Source organism: Calliphora vicina, chromosome 3 (genome assembly GCF_958450345.1).
Source record: "Calliphora vicina chromosome 3, idCalVici1.1, whole genome shotgun sequence".
NCBI classification, from domain to species: domain Eukaryota; kingdom Metazoa; phylum Arthropoda; class Insecta; order Diptera; family Calliphoridae; genus Calliphora; species Calliphora vicina.
The window spans coordinates 29,943,706-29,962,876 of NC_088782.1; the positions used below are offsets into that span (position 1 = coordinate 29,943,706).

Sequence of the window (19,171 nt, forward strand, 5' to 3'; positions counted from 1 at the left end):
CAAAAAATAAATTCGAATTATCCTTTTCTACACAAGTGAATATAAAACGGACCAAGAAATGCCAGACTAATTTCCAAAATATTTGGATTCCGATTTACTGTGAACTGTATCAAAAAAATTCAGCAATATTTATGGAAATTTCTCTTATCCTTAACGACAAAACAGTGTATTCCAGCAAAGCTATAGACGAAATCTAAATTTACTTGGTGGATTTTTAATTTTTAAAGTGTTCAATAGGAGTATAATTATATGATATTTCGCAATGCCCCAGCATTTTATTATGTAGTTTACTTAATGTTAGAATTTAGTTTGTTTTAAAATATTTTCTCAATTTCTCTACGTGTTGCTGTTTATTTCGCTATTATTAATTTTTTTTAAAAAAAACCCACTAAGTTCTTCTACTTACCATAATCATAGTGGGATTGTGACGACAACTGTTCCGAACACAATTTATACGCCTGAACAATTTTCTGCGACAATTGACGTGCCTCATAAAAACCATTCGAGTACAGAGTTATTTCACCAATCATTGCATAATCAGGCACCATCATGGCTACTGTACGAAATAATACCTTAAGATTATCAGGTAATTCAGTGCGGCCGGCGTAACTACAAATTTAAATTGTATAAAGAAATGAATAAATTAACTGCTGCTTATTGAAAGTATTAATCATAAAAGTAGATGATATCGAGCCAAATTATCGTAAGCGACAAAACACAAATTTTACAGGAGAAGGTTTTTTCGATTATTTTGAAATTTATACATAAAATTAAAAATGTTATGATTTCGTTCCAGCTATTTGTCTACTTTTCGAAAATATTTATAACTTTTGACAATTAAAAATTCATGGAATACTTTATTGAAAAATATGACAAAAAATGTTTTTTATTGAATTTTTGCATAGACAAAAATTTTTCGAAATGAAATAAAATTGTTTTTAATGAAATTTCACAGTTATGTAAAATTTTCTATTTAAAATGGAAAAATAAAAACGAATTTTGAAATTTATTATCAGCAATCCCGCAATTCACAAAAAAGTGTTGAAAAATCCCAAAAATGGAAATTTTTAGTTTTTTGGCTATAATATCTATACCAGGGTCGGAGTTATCATTAACCATTTACAAAATAATTAAAAGCATATTGGGCCATCTAAAATCGGTTACTATATTTTGATATCGAATATGCGATTTGCGAATTTTTGCCCTAAAGTTTAATTTTATATAAAAAAATAGGGGTTTTTTGAATGGACCTGGTCCCCTCGGTAAATAAAATTGTTAACTTTTTATTCATTTAAAATATTTTATGAAAACTTGGCTTTCAGAAAGTATAAATTCCTTATACATCCTCTTATAAATTTTTTGCGATAACTTAAAAAGAAAAAATATTCTTTTTTTCCCAAAAAATTTGCGAAAAATCGGCTTTTTAATTTTTTTTAAATTCAAATGCATATAACTTTGGACTTGGTCATTATTCTTAAACACTTATTTTTATATTTTACACGTACATATGTTGTTAGTCCAATGAAGGAAAACTGGAGAAAATCGGAAAATATTTGTATACGCTGTTATCAAAAAATTGGAGTAGGTTGGGTCAAAATTTTTAAAATTTAATTTTCAAATGCGAATATCTCCTAAGCTAAAAGAGATAATTGATAGCTACGACTAGGTCTTTTGTAGCGCTGGATGAAAAGATTTTATATGTGTACGTTTTTTGAAATCAGAACACAAACGAAGAAATAGGATCGTTTTAAAAATATAACATACCCGAGGTGTCCTACTTTGAGGACCCTTGGTCGCGCCCCTGGTGGGCCCATGAGGTCCACGTTTAGAACTTAAACTCAGCAACACTTCTTCTTTGCGCATTTCATTGAATCAAGTCTAAATATTTAGAAGTTACAGATTTATTTCCCTCTCTTTTTTCTATACCACTATGTGTCGCTTACGATAAAATTCGTTTACTGTAAAATGTAAACATTGACTTACGATAAAATCTTACCCCCTATAATTTTGAAGTTATTAACAATTTTGATATTCTGAGAACGCTAAAACATTAGTCGGTCCATCAAATTTTAATTTTTGTAATAAAAAAAAAATTAGAAATTGTCGCTTACGATAATTTGGCGCTAAGGGCTCGATATGTACTACTTAAGTATATCGATGCCTTAATATAAAAAGGCCCTAACTCGTTTTTTTTGTAAGACCAGATTTTCGTTTATTTCAATAAATAGTCTGATCATATATCATAATTAGCCAAACAAATCTCGACTTAAAAAACCACGAGTTATTGCCTTTTTTATATTAAAGCTTCGATATGTATGAGGACTTTTAAGAAAAAATGTTTATAAGACTATTTTGTAGTAAGGATGAAGCGTAAAATGTCGATCAACAAAATAAAGTTTTGAGCCTTTGCTCATCTGAATTTGATAATATTTATTACACATGTTTTCAATGGCCATACAAGGACCGGCATATCTTAGAAGACTCAGATTGGTATACTTTAAGGGGGACAATATTTTTACAAGTTAGAACAATACAAACATCAGAACGAACCCAACAACCTCCCCACTAAGGTGGTGTAGTGTATAATTAGAACTTTGGACATCGATTCAAGACAAAGTAAAACGAAGTTTAATATTTTTGAACATCTTTTGTACGACCATTAAAAATAAGTGTACCAAGTTTAAACAAATTTTGAACAGGTAAGGTGCGATGTCTTGTCGAACATTTTGTTTCCTTTCAGTATTGTATGGAAAATATATCGTTATCGCTACATTCTTATTTTGAAATATTTTCAATATGAAACTTGACGTTACTATCAGTTGTTTAAATACTACAGCCCATTTACTGCACTATAGAGAAAGATACCTTTCACACAACAAATTATAACTATGTGTAATCATCATGTGGCTTTGATTAATAAAACATTTTCAAATTAAACTTATAATATTTACTTAGTTGTTTTATTTTTGCTTCTCCTTCAAAGGTAAATTTTCCCAAAATTTGTGTTTACATAGGCCAACGTAATTTGTTAACAAAGAGTTAGACTTCTTACATACGTATTTTGTTTACTTGTATAAGTGTAGCTTGTTAAACAAACCACTTGTTTCCTTCCTTCCACATCCTGGCGGCTTTTTTTCTTAAAAGGAAACTTTAACATTTTCCGTTTTCAACAAAAACAACAGCCGCAACAAACACAACAACAGCAATGAGAAACATACGCCAGAAGAAATCCAGCTAGTAACTACTAAAACCATTTTAAATAAAGATATTAAACGAACTAAACTTTGGATTTGAACAATTTGAAAACCTTTAATAAGTAACATGTAACAAGTGGGTGTAGTTGCCATTTCTCAAAACAAAATATTTCTGTTACTTACATTCCTACACAACTAACTACATTTACAAGAGTTGTGTAAAATTTTAACGAGCTTTCCTTCAGTGTGTTTTTTTTCTTTCTTTCTGTTTTTGTTAGATTGAAAAATATTGCAAAAATACAGAAATAACAAGAACAAGAACAACAATAATAAACTTTTTAAATAAATATCTATTAAAAAACTATAACAAACAATTTTATTTCTAGGGCACAAAAAGAAACCAACATACAAAATAAACAAACAGACTAAACTTTGGAACTCATTATAGAACTCTTTCATTTGTAAAATACTTAGAAAAAAAAACAACAGCACACAGCAGCCACACAAAAAAATACTTGTAACAATGCTTAAGACTTAACAAAATGCCAAATCACAGATACACATATTTGCAAAATATTTATAGAGATACTTTTACATGAAGTAAAAAGCTTGTGATTTCAAACTCGTTAGCTTTAAATGCTTGAATGGAATTGCTTTAGCAATGACATGAGTTAAAGGCCACATAAAGGTCGGTCATAAAGTACACTTCACTATTAAGGGTTGATGGGAAGGAATATTGTAAAAAGATTTACTTTGGGGTACTCTCCCTACATTCAGCTAAATAGCAGCTTCGAATTGTATCATGGTTGGTTATATTATATGAACTAGATTCAATGGACTCTGTTCTGATAAGATCTGTTCCACTTCCTTTTTAATCCTAATTCAGAAAATACCAATTGAAAGTGAGATTTTTTTTTTATTTTTTATTTTTTTTCTCCATTACCCCTTTTGGGAGCTTTTGGCTTCTACAAAGCATCTTCCATCTTATACGATTTGTTTGCAGTTGTTTTTCGCATATTTCCCATGTAAGATTGCACTCCTTTTTATTGGAGTATCGTGCGTCTTCATGTATGATGTTGCCATTATAACCAGACTGTTGTTATTTTTGTATCAGTTTCGTTAAACGGTTGTTGTTTCTGCTAAGTAGGTGATTAGTCTGATGTAGCGGGTCCAAGGATACATGCAGGATGTTGCCATAAGATCCAGCCTATTGTTATTTTTGCTTGTGTCAGTTTCGTCAATCGGTTGTTGTTCCAACTAAGTAGATGATTGGTCTGCTGTAGCTGGTCTAGGATAATGGTGCTGCCATCTGTCGTTGCCTAGAAACAACGCCCTCTGTGTTCATTAAAGACCAATTGAAATAGATTTGGTCAAACTTAGAAAATGAACAATGAAAATTGAGATTTTTCATTTCATATTTAGGAAAGAGTAACAACTGAAATAAATATTTTCTAATTCAAATAAAAAATTACTTCCGATCGATCTTTTCTGAATTTGAATTGGAAACTCTCATTATCAGTTATTCTATTCCATATTTAAAACTGACATTTTAATGCCCCCCTTGCTATTTTCTGAATGCAAAATGGAAAATCTCAATTTTCATTGTTCTTTTTGCAGTTCAATTTCAAAGAAATTAGTGTTTATAAAAAGCCGGTTTGTCGGTTAACCTATATTTGGCCTTTTTTTTAAAAACCGGTTTTTCGGTTAACCGACATCGCAAAAACCGGTTAACAGACATATATGTATAGAAATCATAAAATGTCCTATAAAGTATACACATCTTTAAAATTTGTAGTTTTTAGTAGTCTGGAATGGAATAACTATAAATACACAAAAGTGCTAAGTCCATTTTATTTTGTAAAACGTTCAAAATTATTATCTCAGTTAAATGGAGTTGAGTATAAATATGTTACTAAATATATAATATTTGTTTTAATTATCGGTTTATTCATTATATTTCAACCAGAAAATGTAAATGAATTTCTTAATTATATATTTGATAATTTTAAAATTTATTATCACCTCGACTTTCAGATATGAAACAGAAAATGCCACAAGTCCCAAAAAAGGTCCTATAAGATGCAAACGCACTTCTTCTTAGCTGTGATTATTTGTCATTATAAATCATACCAAATAATTAATAAAACTCCATTATCAGATTTCAAAACTATTTCAAATCATGGATTTTAGCACGTTTTTTTGTCTCTCCTGCAATATTTTTGAAAAGGACTTTGGACTAAAGGACAAATTTTTAGAACAATACACACTAATGAAGTCAAATTTATTGAAAGAAGGTATGTACATCAAATTCAATTCAACGTTTGGTAAAATCATCACTATGTTTTTAATGAATCATTATTAAGATTTAGATTAACTTCTAGAATTATGCGGAAATTAATTTTTAGTAGTTTCATTATATGCAATTTATTCTGAAAAAGTTTTTCAGTAAACTCATTGTCCTCTACTATTTAGAATTATTGTAATTCTTAAAAATATTAATCTAAAAAGGTCTAAAAAGGTGTATTGTAAATCAGTAGTTTAGGTTTCAAATCAGACCAATAATGTGTATACAATGAATATAAAAATGCACAAAAACTTGAGATTTATTAATTTTAGTCCCAAATTTTAAAAACCGGTTAATTGAGTGATAAAAACCGTATAAACCGGTTAACCGAAAATCAACATTTTAAATTGACTGGTTCGAAGAAAAACCGGTTTTTCGGTTTATAAAGAAATGCAATTGAATTTGTGAAATAAAACCAATTAAACTAAGAAAGTATATTTTAATAATAAATAACATTTTTGCAAAAAAAAAATATTTGGTGAAAAAAATGTTGTAAAAAAAATGTTTGTGAAAATTAGGTCACGATTTTCTAGATTTTAAATTGCAACACAAGTTGGACTATAGCGGATATATTTCAATCATGTATGTAGGTTATTTCTGGACTTCAGAGAGTTGATTTCAGCAGACGAACGGACAGACGGCTATGGCTGACATCATTAAATCGACTCTGACATTTCGTCTTAACGATGTCCGTCCGTCTGGTTTTCTGACTGTCATTTACAAACTATGTAAAATTGTGTGCAAAGTACAGGTCGCAATTTTGATGATATTTCGACATGATTTGGCTTAAGGACGAAACCTATTGAAACTGATCAAAATCCGACCATTATTTCACCTAGCCCCCATACAAATATCATCCCGAATTAAAACTTTTTTCTCACAAATATCTGATTTATATTGGTATCAATACAAATTTCTCCACAAATACGTTTTATTTAAAAATAAATCGTGTTAAAGAATTGTTTGCTTCGATTCATAACTGACCATGGCACACTTATGTCAAATATGTTTTGTGTAGATAGAAATCACGAGGACTAATTTCATTGCGATCGGTCCATAATTGAGGGTCCTATAAAATACCAACTTCCGAAAATCACTTTAACGAGCATAAATCTCTTTAAAATGTTGGTGTCCACATTAAATTCAACAAAAATGAGTTTCATATATAAGGAAATCACGGTTCTTGATTTCATTTCGATTATAACTGCCACTGATTGTTAGTAGACCCACTTACGAAAATCACTTTAACGAGCATAACTCGCCAAAAAATTAGATAACCACATAAATTTCAACACGAATAAGTTCCATGTAGAAACCTAGTGTAGGGTATTATATGGTTGGGTTTGACCGTCTATACTTTCTTGATTGTTTTCTTACTATTTTCTTATTAAGAGATAGAGAAATTCTAAGTTGCCATATTATTTTTTAGTATACTTGTTATTATAGATAAATATTACTCATACGTATAGTGAAAAGTGAATGCATCTCATATTTGATTTTTTCAAATGTTTTAAATTAACCATAAAAAAAGTTCTGTCGTAAAGCTAAGAAATCAGGTAATAATTATTTGCAGAAATTATAGTTATTATGTCAACAATAGTATTCGAAAATGGCGACAGAACACACTACTTTCGACTTTAAAGATTTGGGAAAATAAAATTATAACATATTCAAGGACGTTTTTTTAATATTTATAATTACTTGTTTTAGAATTGTTATGGCTTGCTGGAAAGGATATCTTATTTAGATTCTATTTTTGTTATGAGTTTTTAATATATATGGTTACAAGATTTTAAATTTATTCATTTGAAATATATGTATAGTTTTTTTTTACCTAAGCAACTTTGACTAGGATTTTTACTGTTGGCGGGGTTTACCGCCGATCTAGTTTTAATATAGAATTAATGCCTGACTTATTATCCAAAAGATATATCTAAACTAGATGCCTTTTCGTGCCTATAAACAAATGACATGCAAAAATGATGAGGAACACAGAAATTAAAACAAAAAATTGTAAATTTAATGAGCTTTTTTATCTTGGCAGTTTTGTGCTTCTTATTAAACAGGAACATAATTTAAACAATTGCGGAAAGATAAAGAATAAAGCTTTCATTAAATGTATGCATATTTTATAAAAAGTTTCGCATATTTTTTTCGTAATTTTTCAAATTCAACAATAGTTATTTTAATTTATTTTTTATTTTTTTTTTTGCACAATGTTTTAAAGACAATTTTATATAGAAACTAGCTGACCCGACAGACGTTGTCCTGTCCAAGTTAAAAAAATGCTTGTGTTCGATTTGTGAATTTGTGAGAAGCGATTTGAAAAAGGTAAAAATAGTTAAAAAGAAAAAAAACTTATTATTGAATGATAATTTTTATTAATATTAATCGCTTGTAAGTTTTTATATAAAAAAGCGATTTTTTGTCAGAAATATGAGTGACCACAGATCGAGCTCCTTTTCTTGATTAAACGCTTATTGGCCAAGTTATTAGCGAATTTAGATATTTTGAGTTTTTATATAAAAAAATGATTTTTGTTAAGAAATATGAGTGATCACTGATCAAGCTCCATTTCTTGATTCAACGCTTATTGGCCGAGTTATTATCGAATTTACAAATTTTGAGTTTTTATATAAAAAAATCGATTTTTGGTCAGAAATATGAATGATCACAGATCAAGCTCCTTTTCTTGATTAAACGATTATTGGCCAAGTTATTAGCGATTTTAGATATTGTGAGTTTTTATAAAAGTAAGCGAATTTTGTTCTGAAATATAAGTGATCACAGATCGAGCTCCTTTTCTTGATTAAACGCTTATTGGCCAAGTTATTAGCTTATTTAGATATTTTGAGTTTTTATATAAAAAATCGATTTTTGTTAAGAAATATGAGTGATCAGAGATCGAGCTCCTTTTCTTGATTAAACGCTTATAGGCCAAGTTATTAGCGAATTTAAGAATCTGGAGTTTTTATATAAAAAATCGAAATTTGGTAAGAAATATGAGTGATCACAGATCGAGCTCCTTTTCTTGATTCAACGCTTATTGGCCGAGTTATTAGCGAATTTATATATTTTTAGTTTTTATATAAGTAATCGAATTTTGGTCTGAAATATGATTGATCACATACCGATGTATTTTGCAGATGTATTTAATAAGTGGGCGTATTAGTGGACGTGGACAATTTTTATTTATGTAAAAACTTTTGGGGACTATGTATTGCGAACATTAAAAAAAATTAGTTAAATCGGTCCAGGCGTCCTTCGATTTTGGATATATCGAAAACAAATTGGCGTGGTAAAATTTATTAAACTTTTTCGAAAAATATTTTTGTTTTTTTTTATTCATATGCGCTGGAGGCAAAAAATATTAAAACAGGTGTTAATGAAAAGTTGAATAGCTTTTACAATTTCATCCGATTGGCAAATTAAAACGTTTTGTTAAGAACTAAAGTTTCTTTATAGATTTTCTTGAAAAATCTAAGCTAAAAAGCTATTAACAACTGCAACTGAAAAAAACATAATATGCTCTAGTTCTTATTCAAAGATTTTTCGCAATTTAAACTTGCTGTAACTTTAAATACAACTATTGTGTGTATGACTTAAAAATGCGTGATTTTTTCAAATGCTTTTATTTGTACAATTTAAATTTCTTCAAGACCTTTTCCCATCTTTCCCATATTCTTGTCGTTTTTCTGCCAATGCTCGCTCAAACGAATCAGTTGTATTCGGTACAGCTTCCATGTGATGGTATGGTCAGATTTCAGCAGCTCATAGGAGATAAGATCCATTTGCTCCCATCAAATACAGAGCATTGCCTTAGCGTCAAGGATATTTGGCTTTGGTGTCGATTCGGCTTATTGGCCATATAATCTTTTATGCTTCGGGTTATCGTAATGGACTCATTTTTCATTGCAAGTAATGATTTGGTGAAAAAAGTTTTTTCGGACATGCAAAATCGTCTTTCAAGGTCTCTCGGATGGTACCCTGCATCTGGGTGAATCCTGCCTGCTGGCTGAGTAGCACCCACTGATTTTGCAAGCTCTTGTTGAGTTTTACAACAAGCTTCATGGAGTAGTGCCTCCAATTCTTGGTCTTCAAATCTGTTTGACTGGCTTGGGCGATCTTTGTCTTTCTTGTCAAAACTTCCTTGAACCGCACAAATCATATATCGCACGTTGCAGCCGATGAAGTACATTCACCACATATGTTAGTTAAGTTCTATGTCCATAAATAACATTGTTTTTATTTACATTTTATTATATTATATTTTACCAAAATCCGCACCATAAAATGCGTGTGTTTTGTTGATAAATCTATTTAGGAATTTCTGTGAAAATTAGATATGATCTTATAGTGACAAACTTGAATGCAATATTTTTCTAAAACTTCCTAAAATGCAAAAACCGATTGAAAGATATTCGAGTTTTTAAAAACTCCACCGGTTATGTGAGTCTACAGGCCGTCTACTTATTAGTATTCTTAGATACTCCAACACTTTTAGGTGTGTCATAGAAGGTACATGAAGACTATGCCACAATATAAACTTTAAATGACTATTATTTATTTAGCTAGTGCAAAAATGGACTCCAGAGTTCATTAAAATTGTAACTTGTACGTCCTCTTTTCAGACCGAAGGCACTCCGTTCACTATTCGATTTTTTGCTTAACAATCCCATGGTTTTTTAACACTTTGTTAGAAAGAAACCACAAAACCTTTGATTTCTTTACTATTTTAAGAAAATAAGACTCCTGCAAGCGTTTAAAGTTATTGGGGTGCTACAAGTTTAATATGCATGCATTATAATTTAGTTGATGTTGGTTGATTCAAACCACATAACATGCTCACAGGACCCTAATCTATGGATGTAGCAGTTGCCTATTGTGATGGTTTAAAGGTTATAAAAATGCTAACAAATGTAAAAAGCATGCAACGTTAAGCAAAGTAAAAGGGAATCAAACTTAATAACACAACAACGACAACGATACTAAAACGACATTAGAAAAAATCTATGCATACGTATGAATATGTATGTATGTATGTTTGTTCATACATATAAAATGTATAAGAATATACATACAGATGTATGTATAAACTTGAAACTGAGCAAAAAAACTTAAATAGAGAAAAGAAATATATAGAGAGCAAAAAAAAAAAACGGATGCAAGGATATATAAAAATTGAGGACGATTAAAGTCATACATACATGCACTTGCATGCACTAGCAGAATAAGGCACAACACAGCAGCAGTAGCAGCAACAAAAAACAATTCAAAGACGACTGAAACAGAAACGAAAACATTGTTTGTAAACCGCTAACAATACAAAGAAAACATTCTCATTCCCATTCCCACACAAATTCAAACCTTCAATCCCAACAACCGGAAAAAAATGTGTATACAAAACAAACTGCTGTATCAACATTTAGTCACATACAAAAAGGATGAGAACGAGTTGATACAACAAGAATTGAAAAAAAAATATATAAAAAAAGATGAAACAAATTCCACTAGAATAAACTAAATGACAAAAAATAAACACATACAGACACACACATACACAAACACTGACACAACGAAATTAAAAAAATATAAGACATAGTTGTTGTTTTTTTAGTTTCATCTTCTCTTCCATTTGTTTTGCATACATATGCACATACAAACATGTGTGAAGTAAATATTCAGAACTTGAAAGGAATCGCATTGAAATTTGAAATAAAAATTATAGTCTGCTTTTAGGCTAAAAGTTGAAATTAAATAAATTATATTAATTGAAATTCATTATTTATGCAATATTCAATTTTATAGCAAATGTAAAGGTGGACAAAATATGAATAATATGAAATTGTGGGTTGTTTTTTAAGCCCAATACTACTTACGAAAGAGATAACTGTCAAACGAACATCAACAGATTGACGCTTGAACAACGCTGCCAGATTATCCAAATTTACTTTGAAAATCAGTCATCGATTCTCGCAACTTAGAGATGACTGTTTTATCGCTAAATTATGTTTAGCGATGAGGCAGGCACATTTGACTTAAAGGATTTGTTAGTAAACAAAATTGCCGCATATGGAGTAAGACCAATCCACAACAGACCCTATACCGTCCATTATATCCAGAAATATGCACCGTTTGGTGCATCATCGGACCATAGTTCTTCAAAAATAAAGCTAAAAGATCGTGGAGATCGTTACCGCACCATGATCCATGTTTTTTTGTTTGAAAATATGAATACCATTGATCTGAGAGATATGTTGTTTCAACAGGATGGTGACCGCAATCACAGAATTATTGAAATCGAAATTTTTTTTTGGCCTTCAAGATTGACCGAATTGCCACCTCTCGATTACTTCCTGAAGCCCCGAAATAATTTTTAAATGACTATTGAAAATCAATTAATTTTCAAATGTTAATACCAGGTATCGAATAAAGAAATTTTGTGCTTAAACATTACTTTTTTGTGATATTTTTTACAATTCACAGTGGGGCAGAATCAAAATTTTTTGGAAATTAATTTGGCATTTCTAAACGCCTGGTCCGATCGGGATAAAATTTGACATGGGCGTAGACAAGGAGTTCTTGAGTTCAAGTTATTAAAATAGACCCTACAAAGAGTCCAGGGACTATGGGGGCTAAGGTATCTTCGACATGCAAAATATTTAAACACTTGCAATTTGTTTGTTTCCCATTCGATTTCAAAGATTTTTGTATCCCGGATAAGCCTCGAAAAACCGTGCTTGCATCTGCTATTTATATCTTACGATATCCGAGATATGGTCATTTAAAAATTTAAATTTTAAAATTTTGCAATTCCGCTTTTTTAAAAATATAGGGAGTACTTTTGGACCGAATTGATTAGACTTTTTTTTTGAAAATTAGACAATAAAATTTTTAATAATATGCAAAAGACTTCAGAGCAACATCGATTATAGTTCCAAAAATAAACGATTTTCAATTTAAAATAGTATGTTTTGCTGTTATTTGGGCGAAAAAAGGTTAATTAACTCTTTTTTTATTAAAAAAAACTTTCTTTAAGAACATATCGTTCCTCAAAAAGCAATAGTGTATAATATACATCATTAGTTTTTTATTGCATAATAAGATTCTATATGTGGTCAAAATTTGGTGAAATTCTACTTCCACAAAGTGGGTCAAAAGATCAATTGAAATATTACTTTTGTTTCAGATGTCTACTAACACAAACATTTTAAACTCAATTATTTCGAAATAGCAAACAAAATATACACTATTGTTTTATTAAGGGGACGATATAACAATTTAATTTTTTTCTATAAGGCATCTTTACGGAGAACATTATGGTATAAAAAACATGTCCTATTTTTTGAATATGTCGTCCCTACGGAATTTGAAAACAAAAACCAGCTTTAGAAATCTTGATGTGTTGCCTACTTAACCCCAAAGTATTTCCCCAGCCTCGAAGGAAATGTGGACCCAATGGTCAAAATTTTAAAAATACCATATTTGGTATTTTTCTCCAATTTATAGGAATTGCGGGATTCCCTTTGACATTTTGTTATTTATAATGACAAATTTAAAAAACGTTGAAAATTTCATTGAGTTTTGTTAACAAATAAAGATTTTATTACATATTCATTGAGTTTCTAAAACAAAAATTTGTATAAAAATTTTAATAGAATTGCAAATAATATTAGGAACAGTTTGATCCACATTTATTCCGAACTAATTTTTTTTCTTTAGATAAAAAAAATTTCAAGGAAATTTCCAGCTGCCCGTCCCTGGCCCATTATTAGCTAGAATTAAAGTTTTGAAAAAAGACATGGTGCCAATAATGTGTTGAATACATTTTTTGGAAATTTATGACATATAACAATGAAAACATATTAGATATACCTTCTTTTGCAGACTGTATGCAATTTTTTACAAACAATTTAATAATAAATTAAATAAAAACTTAAATCTTTCTGGAATATTTTCCAAAAAATTTAAACATAAAATTTAATAAAGAAACAAATAATCAAAAATTTTAAAAAATATTTGATTTTACTTCCCACAAAATTGATTATTCAACATAAGTTGTGGAACCCTTTTAAACACTCATTTCAAATGCTGATCAATTACACTGCGCGTGATATTGACACCTTTTTTTCTATCAAGAGGGGCACCGCTTAAACGGACACGCTGAAGTGGTGCCAATCGTTTTTTTAGGTTAGCTCGTATTTTGGAGATATACCATTATTTCGAAAATGAAGGAGAGGAAAAATAGATTGAATCTGTAATAAGTATTGCATCAAAATACATATGGGTAATTCCATATCATCGTACGTGACATTTGTACGCCTATAGAGTGGAATAGATTTTGCAAATATAAGAGTATTTTTATGTTCCATTCAGAGGGTACTATATTTTAAAATAATAAAAAGTTCTTTCGAAATATTGTTGTCCAAAATATTGAGCGAAATAAGGGTATATCGCATGTGACATAAAACAGAACTCATTTTAAGGTACATGTAGAAAATTTGTGGATCGTGATATGCTTTATGTTTTCTTTTAATTTCTTACACTAAACGAAATATTTTTCCTTTACAATCCGTCATATTTAAATAAAAATAATCTTTGGATGATTTTATAAAAAATAAAATTTAATATCGTACGAAAGATACCGTACGTGACAGATTTTTCTCTTATAATAAAACAATATATATTCTGTAAATATATGTATACAAAAACTAAAAAAGTGAATAGAGAATATAGATTCGGTTTCAGTAAACATTAAAAAATTAAATATAATCAGTTTAAACTATTATTTTTGCCTTTAAAATGTTGTAATATGATCTTAATACTTTCACATAGTAACATTTTATTATTTTCTTCTATTCAAATCATCTTGAAAAAAGTTTCAAGGGTTTTTGTGTTTTCAGTCGAGGTAGCGATTCTCGTGGAATTTCCCATTTATAAAAAACTCATAACATTAACCATAGAGAAAATATACATATAGCGGAAACTGGAAAAAAAATACAAACAAAAAAATTACTCAAAAAATAACACATACAAGTGTTGTTTTTGTTTTCACATATATTTTTTACTACAATACTACATTCTCACCGCATAGGTTTTCGATAACTGAGTTAGGTCTTTGACATGAGAGTTTCCGATCTATGTGTATCTATCTATGATTTTATCCATTTAAAGTGAATAAAGAGTTAATACTTTCCTGACTCTGACAAATAATACAATTCTTTTGTTATAAACAAGACTTCATTTTCATATTTGTTGCTTCTTTTCGATTATATCTCTCGTTGCATGGTTTATATCTACATATGTATGTATATGGATGTATGTAGCATATTAAAACTTACCCTGGATTCATTGTTATGAATATTGAACATGTTGGATCCAAACGTAGCATTGTGTCTTCGAAAAAGAATTTAACAACTTTTCTTCCAATCGCTCTTTGTATTGTTAATATTTGTTGGGCAACCACAGACAATACTTCCAATTCGATGCGATTGAATTCATCGAAACATGCCCAGGCGCCAGATTGTGCTAAACCCTATAAAAGGAAACAGAGAAATGAATAAGAAATAAATGAACATATTTACTGCAATATATTTAAAACCTATTACTACTTATAAGAAGTAAGGCCACAAATTATTGCCGAGAAATGTACAAATAAACGCAAAATGATCAACCGCTTATTATTTTTAATTAAACAAAATATTTCAAACAGACAGTATTCAGACTGTCTACATTTCTTTATAACCTGTGTAACATTAAGATGTACCTCATATCACATAAACAAATTATTAACAAAAATTATACTTTGTTGTTACACCAATTAATCGTGAGAATGTTACAATTTTAACTTTAATTACCCCTTCTTTTACACAAAATTTGAGCTGCCTAATTATTTAATGTCTATTTTGTGTCACATTATTATTTATCATCTAAATTTCATGTCAACTGCTTTTTTTTCATCGAGATTAAAAACTTAAGAGCCAATTATAATTTCATTCGAGTGCTTGAACACAATCTAAACGTCAAAGAAACTATAACAATTTAAAGCTTTTATATGCCTGTAAATATTCCTCTGCTTCCTAGCCTGCCACCATCACTATAGAGCCCACTTGAGAAAAGCTCTCAAGTGGTTTGATTTGAAGAGGCTCTTCTGCAACTAATGAAGTTAAAACACTTTAACGTAGTCGTCGTTATCAAGGTTAGATGCCAACATTTGTTTAACATAATGGATAATCAATTAATACAGTTAACAAGAGGCCACTTGAAAAAACTAAGTGAGTGCGTGTGTGGCAACAACATTTAAGAGGTTAAACCACATTAAAAGATCAAACCGTTAGTTACGTTCGATACATTTGTAAGTATATATAGTGTATGTTGTGATAGCAAATAGCATTCTAACCCAGTCTTTCGACTAGAAAACACAATCACAAAAAAGCGAGAGTGTCTTCTCAAAACAAAAACTAACAGAAAAGTTGGGTAGTAAACATTAAAATGGTAAGTTTCTAGGTTAATATGTAACACATCACAAAAGTAATATATTCCTTGCAGAGAATTTTCGTGGTAGCCTTTGCTATTATAGCCGTAGCAGCTTCAGCTGCCATTGATAGTCCAATTAATGAATATTTACCACCATCAGAAGACACTGTTAATTTAGATCTTACTAACACCGATGACTCGACCATATTAGCCGATGATGGTTATCGCTACAAAACCTTAAGACGCCTAAAGTATCGTCAACGACGTGACGTTTCCGAAATTGCCAACGAGTACTTGCCTCCTTCTGAAGAAGCCACCGAAGCTGTAGCCGAATTGAAATCTGTTGAGGAACCTGAAGATTCCGCTGTCTTGGGTGAAAATGGTTATGAATATAAAACAGTTCGTCGTTTGAAATATCGTCAACGTCGTGATGTTTCTGAAATTGCCAACGAGTATTTGCCTCCTTCTGAAGAAACCACTGAAGTTGTAGCTGAATTGAAATCTGTACAGGAACCTGAAGATTCCGCTGTCTTGGGAGAAAATGGTTATGAATATAAAACTGTTCGTCGTTTGAAATATCGTCAACGGCGCGATGTCTCTGAAATTGCCAACGAATATTTGCCTCCTTCCGAAGAAAACAACGAAGCTGTTGCTGAAATTAAAACTGTTGAAGAACCAGAGGAGTCTGCTGTTTTAGGTCAAGATGGCTATGAATACAAAACTATTCGTCGTTTGAAATACCGTCAACGTCGTGATGTCTCTGAAATTGCCAACGAGTACTTGCCTCCTTCCGAAGAAAACAACGAAGCTGTAACTGAATTGAAATCTGTAGAAGAACCAGAGGATTCCGAAGCTGTAGCTGATTTGAAATCTGTAGAACCAGAGGATTCCGCTGTTTTGGGTGAAAATGGCTACGAGTATAAAACTGTTCGTCGTTTGAAATACCGTCAACGCCGTGATGTTTCTGAAATTGCCAACGAGTATTTGCCTCCTTCTGAAGAAACCTTCGAAGCTGTTGCTGAAATTAAAACTGTTGAAGAACCAGAGGAGTCTGCTGTTTTAGGTCAAGATGGCTATGAATACAAAACTGTTCGTCGTTTAAAATACCGTCAGCGTCGTGATGTCTCTGAAATTGCCAACGAGTACTTGCCTCCTTCTGAAGAAACCACCGAAGTTGTAGCTGAATTGAAATCTGTAGAGGAACCTGATGATTCCGCTGTCTTGGGAGAAAATGGTTATGAATATAAAACTGTTCGTCGTTTGAAATATCGTCAACGTCGCGATGTCTCTGAAATTGCCAACGAATATTTGCCTCCTTCCGAAGAAAACAACGAAGCTGTTGCTGAAATTAAAACTGTTGAAGAACCAGAGCAGTCTGCTGTTTTAGGTCAAGATGGCTATGAATACAAAACTATTCGTCGTTTGAAATACCGTCAACGTCGTGATGTCTCTGAAATTGCCAACGAGTACTTGCCTCCATCTGAAGAAACCTCCGAAGATTTAGCAGAATTGAAATCTGTAGAAGGACCAGAGCATTCCGCTGTTTTGGGTGAAAATGGTTACGAATACAAAACTGTTCGTCGTTTAAAATACCGTCAGCGTCGTGATGTCTCTGAAATTGCCAACGAGTACTTGCCTCCTTCCGAAGAAAACAACGAAGCTGTAACTGAATTGAAATCTGTAGAAGAACCAGAGGATTCCGAAGCTGTAGCTGATTTGAAATCTGTAGAACCAGAGGATTCCGCTGTTTTGGGTGAAAATGGTTACGAATACAAAACTGTTCGTCGTTTGAAATATCGTCAACGTCGTGATGTTTCTGAAATTGCCAACGAATATTTGCCTCCTTCTGATGAAACCACCGAAGCTGTTGCTGAAATTAATACTGTTGAAGAACCAGAGGAGTCTGCTGTTTTAGGTCAAGATGGCTATGAATACAAAACTGTTCGTCGTTTGAAATACCGTCAGCGTCGTGATGTCTCTGAAATTGCCAACGAATATTTGCCTCCTTCCGAAGAAAACAACGAAGCTGTTGCTGAAATTAAAACTGTTGAAGAACCAGAGGAGTCTGCTGTTTTAGGTCAAGATGGCTATGAATACAAAACTGTTCGTCGTTTGAAATACCGTCAGCGTCGTGATGTCTCTGAAATTGCCAACGAATATTTGCCTCCTGCCGAAGAAAACAACGAAGCTGTAGCTGAATTGAAATCTGTAGAGGAACCTGAAGAATCCGCTGCTTTGGGTGAAAATGGCTACGAGTATAAAACTGTTCGTCGTTTGAAATACCGTCAACGCCGTGATGTTTCTGAAATTGCCAACGAATACTTGCCTCCTGCTGAAGAAACCACAGAAGCTGTAGCTGAATTGAAATCTGTAGAGGATCCAGAGGATTCTGCTACTTTGGGTGAGAATGGTTATGAATACAAAACTGTTCGTCGCTTAAAATACCGTCAACGTCGTGATGTTTCTGAAATTGCCAACGAGTACTTGCCTCCTTCTGATGAAACCACCGAAGCTGTTGCTGAAATTAAAAGTGTTGAAGGACCAGAGGATTCTGCTGTTTTAGGTCAAGATGGCTATGAATACAAAACTGTTCGTCGTTTGAAATACCGTCAGCGTCGTGATGTCTCTGAAATTGCCAACGAGTACTTGCCTCCTTCTGAAGCAACAACCGAAGCTGTTGCTGAATTGAAAACAGTTGAGGAACCAGAAGATTCTGCTGTATTAGGTCAAGATGGCTATGAATACAAAACTGTTCGTCGTTTGAAATACCGTCAGCGTCGTGATGTTTCCGAAATCGTCAACGAATACTTGCCCGCTGCTGAAGAAGCTACAACCGAAGCTGTTGAATTGAAATCTGTAGGAGAACCTGAGGATTCCGCTGTCTTAGGAGAAAATGGTTACGAATATAAAACTGTCCGTCGCTTAAAATACCGTCAACGTCGTGATGTCTCTGAAATTTCCAACGAGTACTTGCCTCCTTCTGAAGATACCACCGAAGCTGCAGCTGAATTAAAATCTGTAGAGGAACCTAAGGATTCCGCTGTCTTAGGAGATAAAGGCTACGAATACAAAACCGTACGCCGCTTAAAATACCGTCAACGTCGTTATTAAATTATATCGTTAGCTTTTACTTAATAAATAATAAATTTACTTAGCT

The 19,171-nt window shown here is 31.6% G+C and overlaps 2 protein-coding genes across 2 annotated transcripts in view; one reads left to right on the plus strand and one right to left on the minus strand.

Annotated features, from left to right (window-relative positions):
* Dnah3 (dynein heavy chain 3, axonemal) overlaps positions 1-19,171 on the minus strand; it is a 219,818-nt gene that overhangs the window by 116,993 nt on the left and 83,654 nt on the right. Inside the window, exons 30-31 of the mRNA XM_065504697.1 lie at positions 14,880-15,073; positions 407-609 (exon numbers count right to left, since the gene is read on the minus strand). Of these exons, the coding sequence (XP_065360769.1) occupies positions 407-609; positions 14,880-15,073 (397 nt within the window). The remainder of the gene's footprint in view (positions 1-406; positions 610-14,879; positions 15,074-19,171) is intronic.
* LOC135953734 (uncharacterized) lies at positions 15,764-19,125 on the plus strand. The gene is made up of 2 exons (XM_065503717.1): positions 15,764-15,820; positions 16,087-19,125. Exons 1-2 carry the CDS (start codon positions 15,764-15,766, stop codon positions 19,123-19,125), a joined length of 3,096 nt encoding a protein of 1,031 aa, XP_065359789.1.

Coding starts and splice junctions, on each gene's coding strand:
- LOC135953734 (XM_065503717.1), top strand. CDS start 15,764: ATGGATAATCAATTAATACAGTTAACAAGAGGCCACTTGAAAAAACTA. Junction 15,821..16,086: donor TGAAAAAACTAAGTGAGTGC/GTGTGTGGCAAC, acceptor TATTCCTTGCAG/AGAATTTTCGTGGTAGCCTT.